General features: G+C 39.6%; 1 protein-coding gene across 2 annotated transcripts in view; it reads left to right on the forward strand.

Moving 5' to 3' along the window:
* Positions 1 to 12,581, forward strand: part of CEP112 (centrosomal protein 112) — a 336,669-nt gene that overhangs the window by 114,181 nt on the left and 209,907 nt on the right. For both annotated transcript variants that reach the window (XM_037128107.2, XM_053657443.1), the window contains exon 18: positions 10,767 to 10,902. In XM_037128107.2, the coding sequence (XP_036984002.2) occupies positions 10,767 to 10,902 (136 nt within the window). The remainder of the gene's footprint in view (positions 1 to 10,766; positions 10,903 to 12,581) is intronic.

Raw genomic sequence — 12,581 nt, forward strand, 5'->3', positions numbered from 1 at the left:
TTTAAGTGTTGTCAAAAACTACTCAATTTTGCATCGATACAGACATTTGTGTGATGTTGAGAAAAATTATCCCTATACTTTGGAAAGTGCCTAAAAACTCTGAATATAATGTTCTTTTTAAAAATAGCTTTCTTAAGTCTCAGTGGCAGTGGTGGGGGCCCATGTGTTCTCTTTTCTGTGGGCTGCGTGAGCATCTGAAACCATTTTAGGTGGAGGGCATCACAGTTTCCAGTTTACTGTAGGCATTCCTTAGCCCCAGCGAGCGTGCTGACGGAGCCCTCCCTCTCAGAAGCACGCTGGAGAGTGGGAAGAGAGGACAGGGCTATGTTGTGACCTTGTTTCAAGTGGAGAGGAGCCTTCTCTTCTGCTAAGTGTTCCTTTGTAGATATGTCTTCGCAGAGCTCTGCATTTCTTCTCGCTAGACCCCCTGCTTTGGATGAGTGGCAGTGCAGTTTGATGGTCGCCAGGCCTCTGTCGACAGGACATTGCGACACTATTCACACAATAGGTGTCATTTGTAACATGAAAGTGCCGCAGGGTTATTGGATGCTTTCTTTAGGAATTCATTTTGCAAATCCCATTTTTAAAAAGTAGTTTATATATTTAGCCTCTTGAATTTTACTACAATCAAAATTTACTTTAGCAGTGAAATGTGAAATAAATGCAATCCTGGTGCAGAGTTGATAAACTAAGAAAATATAGCACTACTTTACTTAATGCTTTACGGTTAACAAAATGACTTTAATATATATTCTTTTATTTTATCTTCCAAAGAATCTTACCGTGGTTGTTCATTATTATGTGCATTTTGAAGGGAGAAGCAGGTTCAAAGACATTAAGCAATTTAACCAGCATGGAGCTGGCCTTTCCACCTGGGCCGTCCGATTCCTCTATTAGGTCTGTCCCGACAGGATGCTGACTTCTGCCTTTTGTGTCACCCAGTAGAGTTCCTTTTCCACTTTTTACAGGACTTGATCGAAATAATTCATTGATGGCAACCTGTACTGGCTATGTCACTGTTTATTTCCCAATTCCCAAATGGGAGAACAGGCCTGTCCGCAGCTTCTGACAACCGCCCGTCACGTTCTCGGCACAGGCCCGCTGCCCCCTCTCTGCCACGTCCACTTTGTCTAGAGTGGGCACCTGATCTAAAGGCAGCACGTTCATTTTACTATCAGGTACAAAGAGTCGAAGGTCACAGCGAATAGGTGAGGGGCCAGGATTTGCAATTGTGTGTTTGACTCCAGGGCGCCTATTCTTCAGCACTGTTCTGTACTGCACTGCCCTCCTCCCTGAGCGCAGGCATGAGGGAGTGGAGAACCCGGAGGCCAACTGCATCAGTGAGAAGCTGGAAACACGGGAAGTTACTTCGACGAAGGTCGGCTGGGCAGCTGCTGTGGACCATATGCAAGCTGAAGTTTTGAGTAGTTGTGTTGACACCAAGAGGAAACCAGAGCAGGTGCACAGAGCAGAGAAGTTGTAAGACATGCAGCCAGTGTTTAGAAAAGCTTCGTCCATCCCAGTCCCATGTCCAGAGACACACCTCTCTGAGATCGCACGTCTTTGTAGCGTACAGCCATTTTATTTAGGTGGTGTGGAAGGTATTTTTGAATTTTATTTAAATGGTTATGTTTATTTATAAAAATAGATGCGATGCAGCCTATACAATTTTATGATAAAATATGTATTTAAAAGCACATTTACCATAGATCAAATAAAGGTGAACTTGAAAGTCCCCTATGTCAAAATTATCACAAATTCTTACTAACGAAGTCTGAATTAGTATGGGAATGGCATACTTCTGTAAATTCCTGAAGAATTTTAAGGAAGATTATTCATGAAAAATAATGTTAATTTTATATATAAATTAATTAGCAACACCTGGGGTTTATTCAGTAGGAATAAATTCTTCGCGTAAACTTATACAAAATCTGAACATTTTTTTAACATTTCTTTTTATTTCAGAGGAATTAGCAGCCAATAAACAATACTGCTTTGCCCTCTCAAATTTAGAACTAATTTGAAAAAAAATAGAAGACAGATACATGGAGTTGTAGTTTAGTTGTGTGACCAACATGAGGCTTGGGAACCCTCCTGCACTGGATGAAATGTGCCCACCTGGTCACAGCCAGAGCCTGTGTAAAGCGGAGGGCCGCGCTCCTGGAGAGGGGAGAGGGACTGAACGGGCCTTCCCCATTGCTTCTCCAGAGCCAGCGATTGTCTGATTGTTCGTGTGCTTGCGCATGGCCTATCGGGGCAGCAGTTTTCTTCCTGCCCACAGAGTTGAATGCTTACTTTATGGGCACAATGAATTCCTCTGGTCCTTCTGTGCTCCTAGTATTGTGTTCCTATCATTGTATAGCTCTTATTACACTGACAATAGTATAGAGCCTGTTTTCTTTCCCCTACTGGAAGCAGGTACAATGCCTTGATTATTTTTGTATTTCTAGCTCTAAGCACAGATCTGGGCATGCAAGAGGTATCAAGTAAATGCTTGATGAACATTTAAACTTTCAAATGTTTTAAAAGTAATTTGGCATACAATTATTAATGTTGTGTAAGGGTAAATCATAATAAGAACCTAGTTGTAAGTTCGATTAATTAACATCAGTGATTCATTAAAAATTTACATATATATGTATTGGTGTAAAGAAATAGCATGATAAAGTGAAACACCTTTGGATTTTGAGGTCACATAGGCTGTTTTCATTTCTTTTTCTGCCATTAACTATGCAAACTTGGACAAATCACTGAACTCCTCTAAATTTTACTCTTTTCACTTGTAGAAAAAGTAAATAACTTTTAATACTTACAAAAATGAAATGGAATATATAAACTACTTAAATTGTGATGAGCATGGTAAGCACTCAAATGTTCACGCTACTTTATTTGCAAAGACATTTAGAAATTATGGTTACACTATAAATATTATAGTTTGCAGCAATGTCAGTCACTAAAGTATTAGAAAATACTGTGAATTTAAAATATATTTCACATAATTTAGAAATCATTTATGATAAGCAGAAAAACTTCTCTTATTGATATTACATTTATAGTTGGTAAATACAATTTTCCTACTTAAAATTGGATCTACTGTGCCTAGCAATGAATGTCAGTGAGAATATTTTCCAGCTACTTTGAAATATTGAACTGCCCAGGGACAAGGCATAGATGATATTTTGAAGGAAATAAATATTTCAGTTTCACATTTCAGCTTTTTTTCTTTATTCCTTTGATCTGGCTTTGGTTTGCTTATCATTCTGCTTGAATGACTTCACACTGCCTTTTTCTTCTCCCAAGTACAAGAAGTGGTCCTGCTCCTATTTTAAAATATTTAGGCTTTGTCATTTTATGGGATGAACATGTATTTCCTATTATTTAATGATCTACTACTGCCCGTAAAGTAAGATGTATTGGTGGCTGTGTATGTAGCTTTGTATGTATGATAATAATTTATATATGGAACTTTTAATCCGTACTTTCTTAAATAAATAGGAAACAACATAGATTTGGGATTTGTTTTGAAGTTTAAAGATTTTAAAGGAAATTTTCTTCACTATACCCTGTAGCTGTTTTATCTTTAAGGATCACCTTCTTAAGGCTTTCTTATTTTATCCTAAAAATGTCAATTGCTTTCCTATTGGCTGAGGTAGAGGTCTTTTAATGTGTTTATAAACCCATACTATACGCAGAAGTTAGTTTAGCACAAAATTATTGTGGGAAACTTTAAACTGTTTAAATGTTTCATTACATTTACCTATATTGCCCTATTTTATACTTTACACACACATCTGATCTTTTGAGACTGGTTTTCTTATATGGACTCTCACCGCCTCTTTCCATTTATGTGTTCCTAAAACACTTAGAATCTGTCACAAAATACGTATAAAGTTACACTAGCATTTGACTTTTTTCTTGCATTTTTCTCTTTTGCCTCAGATTGCAGTTTCTCCAAGATAGGAACCGTTTCTTAATACTTGTCAGTTTTCTGCAGCGTCTGACCCGTGAATCTCAGGCTTTGCTGCAGGACCCTCGCCTCAGCAACCAGAACATGCTACGTTACTAGGAGGTTGATGCCAGGATCTTTTGAATCATGATTCAAATCTAGTTGACTTCAAAGGATTTATGGACCTCCTAGCAACTACCAATCTGTTTTCTGTTTCTGAGTTTGGGTTTCTTAGTTTCCATAAATAAGTGAGGTCATACAGTATTTGTCTGTCTCTGTCAGATTTTACTTAGCATAAGTAAATCTTGCAAATGGCAGGATTTTCTTCTTTATTTCTGAATAATATTCCATTGTGTGTGTGTGTGTGTGTACATCTTCTCTATCTATTCATCTGTTGGTGAACACCTAGGTTTTGAAAACATGTTTCGGCTATTGTAAATAATGCTGCAGTTAACGTGAGGGGAGTGCGGTGATCTTTTCAAGATAGTGATTTCATTGTCTTTGAAAGATATATATCCAGAAGAAGAATTGCTTGGACACGTGGTAGTTTTATTGCTCATTCTTTGAGGAACCTTCACTGTTTTCTACAGTGGCTCTATCAATTTACATTCCCACCAGAGGATGGAATGTAAAACTTATTTATTTATTTTTAGACAGAGGGGAAGGGAGAGAGAGAGGAAGAGAAACCTCAATGTGTGGTTGCCTTTCACATGCCCTCCACTGGGGACCTGGCCCGCAACCCAGGCATGTGCCCTGACTGGGAATCGAACCAGTGACCCTTTGGTTTGCAGGCCAGTGTTCAGTCCACTGAGCCACACCAGCCAAGGCTATCTTGTCTTTTTGATGGTAGCCATTCTCCTGGGTTTGAGGTGACATCTCATTGTGGTTGTGATTTACATTACCCTGAGGAAAACAGAGCAAACAACACTTGGTATTATCTGTCTTTTGATTGTAGCCCTACTGGGTTGAGTAATAGTATCTCATTGTGGTTTTGATTTGTGTTTTCTTGATCCCTGGTGATACCAAGTGTCCTTTCAGGTGCTTATTGGCCAGTTGTGTATCTTCTGTGGAGAAGTGTCTGTTCAGATTCTTCACCTGTTTTTAAGTTGTGTTCTCTATCTTTTTAGTATTGGTTTGTAAGAGTACTTTACATATTCTTGATATAAGTCTCTTCAGATAAATGATTTGCAAATTCACTTTTTGATTATATCCCTAGCAGGACAAGAGGTTTTTTTTTTCTTCCTGTTAAGTTTGCTGAAGTTCATTTATCTGTTTCATTTTGTTGTTTCCGCTGTTGGTGTAGTATCTAATAAGGCTTAGCTTTGCTCAAGGTCACAAAGGTTTACTCCTATGTTTTCTTCTAAGAGTTTTCTATTTTTAGCTTACAGGTCTGTAGCCCATCTTGGGTTAATTTTCGGACATTGTATAAGGAAGGAATCCAGCTTTCTTCCTTTGTACGTGGATATTTAGTTGTGACGGTACCACTTGTTGTGAAGTGTTCTTTAACATTGAATTGTGTTGGCACCCTTGCCGAAAATCCACCGGTCATCAATGAGAAGGTTTATTTCTGGAATCTTAATCCCATTGTATTAATTTTTTTGTCTATCCCTATGCCAAAGCACACTATTTTATTTCCACTCTAGCTTTGTAATAACTTCTTTTTCAAGAACATTTCACCCAGCCTGGGTCCCTTGCATTTCCATGTCAATTTCAGGGTCAGCTTGTCAGTTTCTCCACAATGTCACTTGGGATTTTGACAGAAATTATGTTGAATCTAGAGGTCACTTTGAGGAGTGCTGGCATTTCTCCAGTATTAAGACCAATGCAAATTTCTGTTTTACCAAATATTCCTTTCTGACTCTTAAAGTTTCAAATGTTTCAATGTCCAGAGTGTTTACCATTTTTTTAACAAAAGTTTAACAGAGACCACTCATCTTAGCCGTCCTGTGAAAAGAGGCCACTTGTCATGCTTAGTGAAAGGTATTATTTTTAGTGCTTTTTAAGTCATAGTTGTTTCTTAATGTTTCCAACTCACTTTAATCAGTTTAAAGACCAAGAGCAGCCATGAACATAGATGATAGAGTCGCTCGAAAGTCTTGTTTTCCAGCTCAGCTGGAAAGAGAATGGAGACTCTTGTAGCTGCTTTTGAGCCTTGTTTGAAGTTTTTTATTTTGTTTTGTTTTTCTTGGAGTTTCCAGAGGAGATGCCAAGCTGGCAGCAAATGAAGTGTACTGTAATGTGAACCTTACAAATATATGTTGGGTCTCTGCCATCCTTATCGAAAGTGCTGGGACAGAAATGTGCAAAGGGAAGGTTTTCAAATTAAGGTTGGCCTGTACATATAAATGTTAGCTTGTAAAGCTCTAGAAATTCTAAATTGTACTCCATTAGTTCCCTGCATTTTATTGCCTTTTTGGAATAATCATGTGCTGCAGAACATCCTTTAATCTGAGCAGGCTTGTGGTTATATAAGAATGTAGCTTCTTTTTTCTTGTCCTCTATATACTCAGATGAGGAAAATCTACTGCATTTTATAAATAAATCAGAGCTAAAAAGCAAATCTTCTTCCCACCTTTTTATCTTCATGGAGGCCCAGCTTTAAGGCATTTGATTGATGCATTTATGCTCGGCTCCACAGCTAGTACCACTGAAAAAAATAATCTTCAAAGTCCCTTTTTTTTTTTGCTTCTTACAGGACACAATCATAAAAAGGAATACTGTGCTTATGTTAGCAGGGAGCAGATCTTTCTCTTTTCAAATGCTGACAGTCTTCTACTTCATCACTTTGATAAAAGTGAAAGTAGGTCCCCCATTAAAACGAATATCACCCTTTATTTAAATTAAGACAGATATTTCGTTTGTATTAAGACAGAAGATTTCTCAGTGTTGGTGGAGCTCAGTGTGTTTGCTGTGGTTTAACTGGACAAGAACATTGGTTCACACTGAGTGAGGCCTCCGTTGATATTTAGCTTTACTGTCAAGTGAGCTCAGCAAAGGTAGTGGGACTGAAATTGGTCGGGAGATTTCACACATTTTCCTGTGTTTGCTATTTAATATAAAGCAGTATTTTCTATTTGTAACTCAAAATAGAAGTTATCCATTAAAGGCAACATGCCTTATTGTACTAGGTTTTAATATTTTTTAGATATATATTTTAATATGGTCTGTAATATGTAGTGATTATGATTTAGGTTTATAACTTTGACCTATGTGGTCATAAGTTAGTTATGAAGTGCAGGAAGTAAACTTGGTAGTTAGGATTGTGATGACAGAGAAAATATTGGTCCTATTAAGTTCACGGTGTTTCACTAAATGGCTCTGGTGAATTACTGGACAAAAAAACATATGAAACAACTGACGTTCAGTATTCATAGAACAAAGTTGATATTTTAGCTGTAAGTCATACATTTTTATAAAATACATTAGTAAAATTGTCTTTTATGTAAGTGATGGTACATAATTTAAAATAATACGGCATATACAATTTTTGAATATTGTTCAATATACCTTCTTTTCTATTTATAGACAGACTAAACAGGCAAGAGTAGGCCTTTGAAAAGGTGTAATCCCAGTCATGAAATAGTTTTCCCAAGTGCTTTCAGGAGGCCCCGCAGGGTAAGAGTAGCACAGGGCGGGCTGGCCTCCACAGGATGGCCGGGGAGGAGCTCTTGCTCTGCCTGACCGAGCAGACCCTGAGAACGTTACTGGTTCACCAGCCACAGTAGCCTTTTCCTCTTCGCCTGGTCTCGGAGTCCTTCCCACAGAGCATTCTGGGAAGCCCCTTCCAGTCATTTAGGTCAATCACACCTGAGCAAATGTCCACCAAACATTTGTAATAACTGTCTATCGCGTTTGCCACGCTAGTCTAGGCCACGGCACCCAACATGATTGATACGATTTTTTGTTTTTCTCATATACTGTTTTAATACTCAAATATTTGAGTCTTCAACCAAAATAATCAATATGTCTCAAGGAAATCCTTCATACAATTTAAGGCTTCTTGTTGCTTGAGCGGAATAATGTAAGAAGGGTAAAAAGGCACCAGACCAAATTAAAATTCCTGGTAGCCATCAGGGGGCTCAGTCTTATGTAGTGATGTCCCTTGAATCAGTCTTTAGTATGACATCTACTTATTAATAATCATCATCTATGAGCTAATATTAACATTAAGTGGCCAAAAAAATCACTAATATTAAGGCCTTGGAATTTGGCAACCAGTCTTAACATTAAAGACATTTTAGTTTAACAACATGTAAGAAAAATGGAAGACAACAAGATGTGAAGTTCCTGTTTAATAGTGAACTGAAGTGGACAACTGAAAGAAAAGCTTTAAAAATGTTCCAGACTGGGCCACGTGGCCGCAAAATGCAGTAACCAGGAGCTCTCTCTGGTGTGCAGGGTGACCTGGCATCTCACTGGCCTCAAGGGCCTTGGGGTGGAGCCTTCGACCCTGTAGGTCACAGGTAGCAAAGGCAAGGCCCGCGGGCCAAATCCGACCCTCCACCTTGTTTTATCCGGCTGGCACCTTGTTTCTACGCGGTGGCAGTGCCGAGCTCCTGGCTTCTAGTTAAGGAGTAGTTACATTTATGCAGTCCTAAAATTACATTCGGCCCTTTGAAGGCAACTGAGAGGCTGATGTGGCCCCCAGTGAAAATGAGTTTGACACCCCAGCCATCATTAAAATGGTGGCTATGACTGTGACACAGACAGAAGAGATTTCAGTGGAAAACCCACTTAGTTTATCAGAGATGTACTGATTGTTGTCATCTCTAGGTAGAAGGATGTGTAGGTGGTTCTGAAGAGAGAAGTGGTACCTACAATGAAAAATAAAGGCAAGATAGATGCAGAGTGTGTTCCCCCAGCCCGTGCATGGGGAGCTGTCTCTCGCTGCAGATCCTCCAAGTCCAAGCACCATGGGTCTCTGTGCCCATCGCTGTTTTGTGTTGTCACAAAGGGACGGGAGCGTCCTGCTGCATTGGAAACTAAGGGGCACTTTTTCTTCTCTGCTTTTTTTCATTTCAGCTTTCAGGAAAGTTTGATATTTTGCTCATTTATATTACACATATGTGCTATTAAAATACTTAGTAATTAAATGTCTTAGAGGGGATTTAAAACTCAGATCCAAATAACTCCAAAAAGCTTAAATTATTTTTTGTCCACATCTTAAAAAACAGTGGCATCGATGTTTGGAAAATTGTTTTCCCCTATTATGATATTTCTCTAAAATTTTATTTGTGTGAGTTAAATTATGATGTTCATCAGCATTCTTCAGTATCACAGTTGATAATCCAGTCACGTTTTACATATGTATATGTTTTACCATTTGGAAATGTGAGTCAAGTATACTTATGATGATCCAGACTATTTGAGCTGCTATACCAAAATATCACAGACTGGGTAGGTTATAAACAATAGAAATTTCTTTCTTACCATTCTGGAGGCTGGGAAGTTCAAGATCAAGTTACTGCCATGGTCAGGTACTGATCAGGGCCCTTTTAGCTAGTGCCTTCTTGCTGTGTCTTCACATCGTGGAAGTGGCAAAGGATATCTCTGGAACCTCTTTTATTAGGACACTAACCTCATTTTGGGGGACACCATAGAATGTGCCTTCTAGGAAATTAGGAAAGTGGCATAGCTCAGTCGCCAACAGGATGAGCTCCAGAAGCAGACTGCCAGGACCAGAATCCTGGCTTCACCCATAACTAGGTGTGCAGCCTTGGACATATTCTCTAAGCCTTGGTTTCTTATTCTTTAGAAGCAGTGATATAATAATACTCTTATACAGGTTTATTGTGAGAATAAATGAGAGGAGACAAATAAAAATATTTTGCACGGTGCCCAGCACCTAGTCAGAACTCAGTGTTAGCCGTTATTGACTTTTGTGCACTTGAAACCTTTTAAAGCCTTTATTATTTTTTTTTACTACATCAGTGTGTGAAGATGTCTTGTTTTATGGGACCCTTCTCTCTATTAGTACACACTGTGTACTTTTAGTTCAAGGTGAGCAGAGATGGGATGGTTATCAGTTCTCTTAGGCAAGTCCCCTGGAGGGCAGGAGAGCAACCCCAGGCCATCACGTAGCTGTATTGCGCCTTTCACCCCATAGCACAACTTCCGCTGGCCACGCATGTTACAGACATTCCTGTTGGTACATTTTTAGAATTGAAATATAATTCACATACTATAAAATTCATCCTTGTAAAGTGTACAATTTAGAATATTCTCAAGAACATCCAACTATCACTACTAATTCCAGAACATTTCATCATCAGAAAACCCCCAAAGTACCGCATATGCATTAGCTGTTACTCCCCACGCCCCTTACTCTGTCCCCTCAGCCCTTGGCAACCACCAGTCTGCTTTCTGTGTCTATGGATTCATCTTTTCTGGGTAGTTCATATTAATAGAATCACACCATACGTGACCCTTGCGACTGGCTTCTTTCCCTTTGCAGGTCCTTCCCTGTTGTGGCACTTATCAGAAATTCATTCCTTTTGAAGACCGAGTAACTTTCCATGTACGGGTTTACTACATTTTGCTTGTTCATTCATCAGTTGATGGAGCTACATGGTTCTAAACAATTGTGTTTTGAGGGAATCTTTGAAAGTGCTAGTGCTTTCATCAGAACACCTGTGTTATGAGTCTACACCTTTTTCTCCTGAGACGGGTTATGTTATCATCAGCTTTTTGAAGAGAAGTTTTATAGAATTTGGATCAAAGAGTTGAAATCTGAGTTTCATTTTAGAGAAGGTTAAATAATTGTTCTTCCAAGCCGAGTTCTTTTATATTTTAACTCTGAGGCCTTTCTGAACTTTTCTAGGGAGAAAGAGGAGCAGCTCACTCGTGTGACTGAAGTTCAGAGGTTGCAGGCTCAGCAGGCAGATGCTGCCCTGGAGGAGTTTAAGCGGCAGGTGGAACTGAACTCAGAGAAAGTCTATGCCGAAATGAAAGAGCAGGTGAGGAGGCCACCGTACCGTCTTTTTTGAAAGTCACTCTCTCAGCGCAAGGCACATTCCAATCTTAAGCAGGACAGAAACATATTTACTTTAAAAAAATGTTTTACCAAAATTAAGTGTTCCATTGGGTTCTAGGAACTTAGAATGAGAAAGGGATTATTAGCTTTGGCAGAGGACACCCACCTTCCCCCAGAGCCTCAAAGAAAGAGGTGGCCCCTAGTGGCCTAGACCGGAAGCCCCGGTGGAAGGGGTTTCGTCTGAGGCCCACCCTACCCCCCGGCAGAGCCTGTGAAGGGACCCGGCTGTGGTGCACAGCTCTGGAGTGCCTGCTCCTTGCTCCCCCCACCCCGGGCCAGTGGGTGCACAGTGATCCACAGCTCCCTGGTGGCAGTGAGTGCAAGGAGACGGTGGAGAGCCACCTGGATCCGTGCAGGCAAGAAGATGGGTTCTTTCCTCCTTCAAGTTTCCTTGATTCGTCCTTAAATTGAGGCCAGAATAATAATTTTAAAATTGCATCTACAAGTGTAGCAAATGCAAGAATGCATCTCAGTCCGGGAGCACAGCTCAGTGGACTGGGAACATCCCACGAGCACTCGGGTTTTGTGGGGCAAGGATTCGAGCTACCCGTGTCTGTTTGTTTGTGTTCCATAACGGTGCTTCACTGATCAGTGACAGCAAATTATTTTCCATTGGCACTTCGGGGAGGCAGAGGCTGTCTTCAGTTCTTATAAAAGTTAAGGGGTATGTTTTTTAGTTTTAAGAGAAAATTTTAAAATTGACAAAAGAATAAAGGAAATAAACATCAAGGTACCCATTGTGAAGAATCAACAGCTGTTAACACTGTTTATTTAAACTAGACATTACAAATGGCCTTCAGTTTGCTTTGTTATTCATGTCTAATCACATCACCCTCTCCTCTCCACCCTGGAAAAGAATGACTATAACTAATTTAGCGTGTAATATTTCATTCTACTATTTTATATGCATATATCATATTGTATGTTATAGGCATTTTTTGTGCTTCTACTTTTATTTATTTATTTATTTATCTTTAGAGGGGAAGGGAAGGAGAGAGGGAGAGAAATATCAATGTATGGTTGCCTTTCGTGTGTCCCCTTGCTGGGAACTGGCCTGCAACCCAGGCATGTGCCCTGACTGGGAATTGAACTGTGATCCGCTGGTTCACAGGCCCGTGCTCAGTCAGCTGAGCTACACCAGCCACAGCTGTGCTTCTACTTTTAAAAAGTTAAATAAGTACTACAGATTTTATTTATTAGTCACGTTTGCTCTTTTATATTTAATTTTATATCTGTGCCCTGTCTATGTTGATTTAATGCAATCAGTGCTTTTAACACTGAATGCATTTTATCATATGAATATATGATATTTTATTTATCAGCTTCACGATTCAAGGGTATTTAGTTTATTTTCGGTTTTTCTTGATTATAAAGAATGTTGCCACACTGTCTGGTGATTGCATTTTTAGCTGGCGCCCCCCGTCTCGAGAATGCCACGTGCACTGTGACTGGGCGTACACACATCCCCATGCGGGGTTGGTGACTGACCCCTGCAGGCTTTACTAGCGGGAACTGTGTTCTCCTGTTGTTACATTCAGATTTCCATTCACATTGAGTTGTGCGAATTTGGGTCCTGCAAGTAGGGTCCGAGATCTCATTCTC

This window comes from Artibeus jamaicensis, unplaced genomic scaffold (genome assembly GCF_021234435.1).
Source record: "Artibeus jamaicensis isolate MK-2021 breed Jamaican fruit bat unplaced genomic scaffold, CSHL_Jam_final contig_1998, whole genome shotgun sequence".
NCBI lineage: Eukaryota > Metazoa > Chordata > Mammalia > Chiroptera > Phyllostomidae > Artibeus > Artibeus jamaicensis.